Here is a 1,286-nt window from a genome sequence, read left to right as displayed (position 1 = left end):
TAAATAATTGAAATAATTAAAGCTTTGTAGAAGAATATGGTTTAAATTCTTGAAAGTTTTATTTTCTTCGTATGACGTTGTCGATATGGAGAAATTTATTATCATTAAAAGAAACAAAAAGTGAAACAACGAAATGATATATTCAAGGGGAAAATTACGATGAGATCAAGATCGAGAAAAATTGCCAAAATTGATCGATAATACAAGTGTGAAAATATTGCAAGGACACGTTATCGCATACGATCCGTCCAACAGTTCAGACGTAATCGGAGTGGAATTATAAGATATTGATTACTCCAAAAGCTATTAATTTCAGGTCAATTATTATTTTGATTTATACGTTTTCATATTGTTCTCATACTGCGTTCAGTTTAGGGTATAAGGATTTATTCGGGAATTATAGGGCGTTTATAACGACTCGTCGTGTTCAAGAAAAATTATATCCCCTCCTCAAAAATTCATTAACTTTTTCAGGAATTTTTTACAAATGCAAACAAATACCCGAGGAAATAGAAGCGGAAGCACGTTCCTTATACAACATATACCGTCAAATGGAGTTGGACCCTGACCTCAAGGAGGAATTGAAGATGAAGGCGATGGAGGATTGGATGATCGAGACTCAGAAACTTCTCCAAGGACTGTTCTTTAACGCCTCTGAACTACACGATGTAGCTAAGATTTATGGGACTGATTTGAGGGACGGCACCAAGAAATTATTAAAGAGATTAGAAGCAGCGGATGTGCCAGTGCTGGTGTTCAGCGCAGGCCTGGGGGACGTCGTGGAGCATATCCTCAAATATCGCGGTGTCTACCTGAGTAATCTGAAGATTATCTCGAATTTTCTCAAGTTGAAGGACAACAAAATTGAGGGATTCAAAAATGATCCGCTCATCCATATGCTGAACAAGAATGAACATGCAGTTGATAAGGAGTATTTCAAGGTTCTTGAAGGAAGAAACAATGTTATCCTCTTAGGGGACCAGACAGGGGACGCCACGATGGCTGACGGAGTCAATGACTGTGAGGCCATTCTGAAAATCGGGTTTTTGTACGAGAACGTAAGAATCGTCAAGTTATTTCGCAGTTCGAATCGGTTTTGGGGATATGCATGTACCTTTCAGAATTGTTAATCGTCAGATTTATCAGTCAATTTATTGATAAGCTTAACTAATTATCAAGTTATCAGCAAGTCAAATGAATTGTTTTGTCACTACTGGAATGGTAAAATGAGAGACATCGAATTTTTCAGTTTTATGAAATATCGACTGATTTAAAAACTATTGATT

The 1,286-nt window shown here is 36.7% G+C and overlaps 2 protein-coding genes across 2 annotated transcripts in view; one reads left to right on the top strand and one right to left on the bottom strand.

The window, feature by feature from the left end:
* The window catches only part of Nipsnap (protein nipsnap), a 29,519-nt gene that overhangs the window by 26,934 nt on the left and 1,299 nt on the right, over positions 1-1,286 (bottom strand). The gene's annotated exons all lie outside the window — the stretch shown is intronic.
* On the top strand, positions 160-1,280 carry cN-IIIB (cytosolic 5'-nucleotidase IIIB). The gene is made up of 2 exons (XM_011302618.1): positions 160-183; positions 285-1,280. Exons 1-2 carry the CDS (start codon positions 160-162, stop codon positions 1,128-1,130), a joined length of 870 nt encoding a protein of 289 aa, XP_011300920.1. The 3' UTR covers positions 1,131-1,280.

This window comes from Fopius arisanus, unplaced genomic scaffold (genome assembly GCF_000806365.1).
Source record: "Fopius arisanus strain USDA-PBARC FA_bdor unplaced genomic scaffold, ASM80636v1 scaffold00001, whole genome shotgun sequence".
In the NCBI taxonomy this organism is placed as follows: Eukaryota; Metazoa; Arthropoda; class Insecta; order Hymenoptera; family Braconidae; genus Fopius; species Fopius arisanus.
Note: the sequence above shows the minus strand (reverse complement) of the source record. Positions and strands in the feature narration are given on the sequence as shown.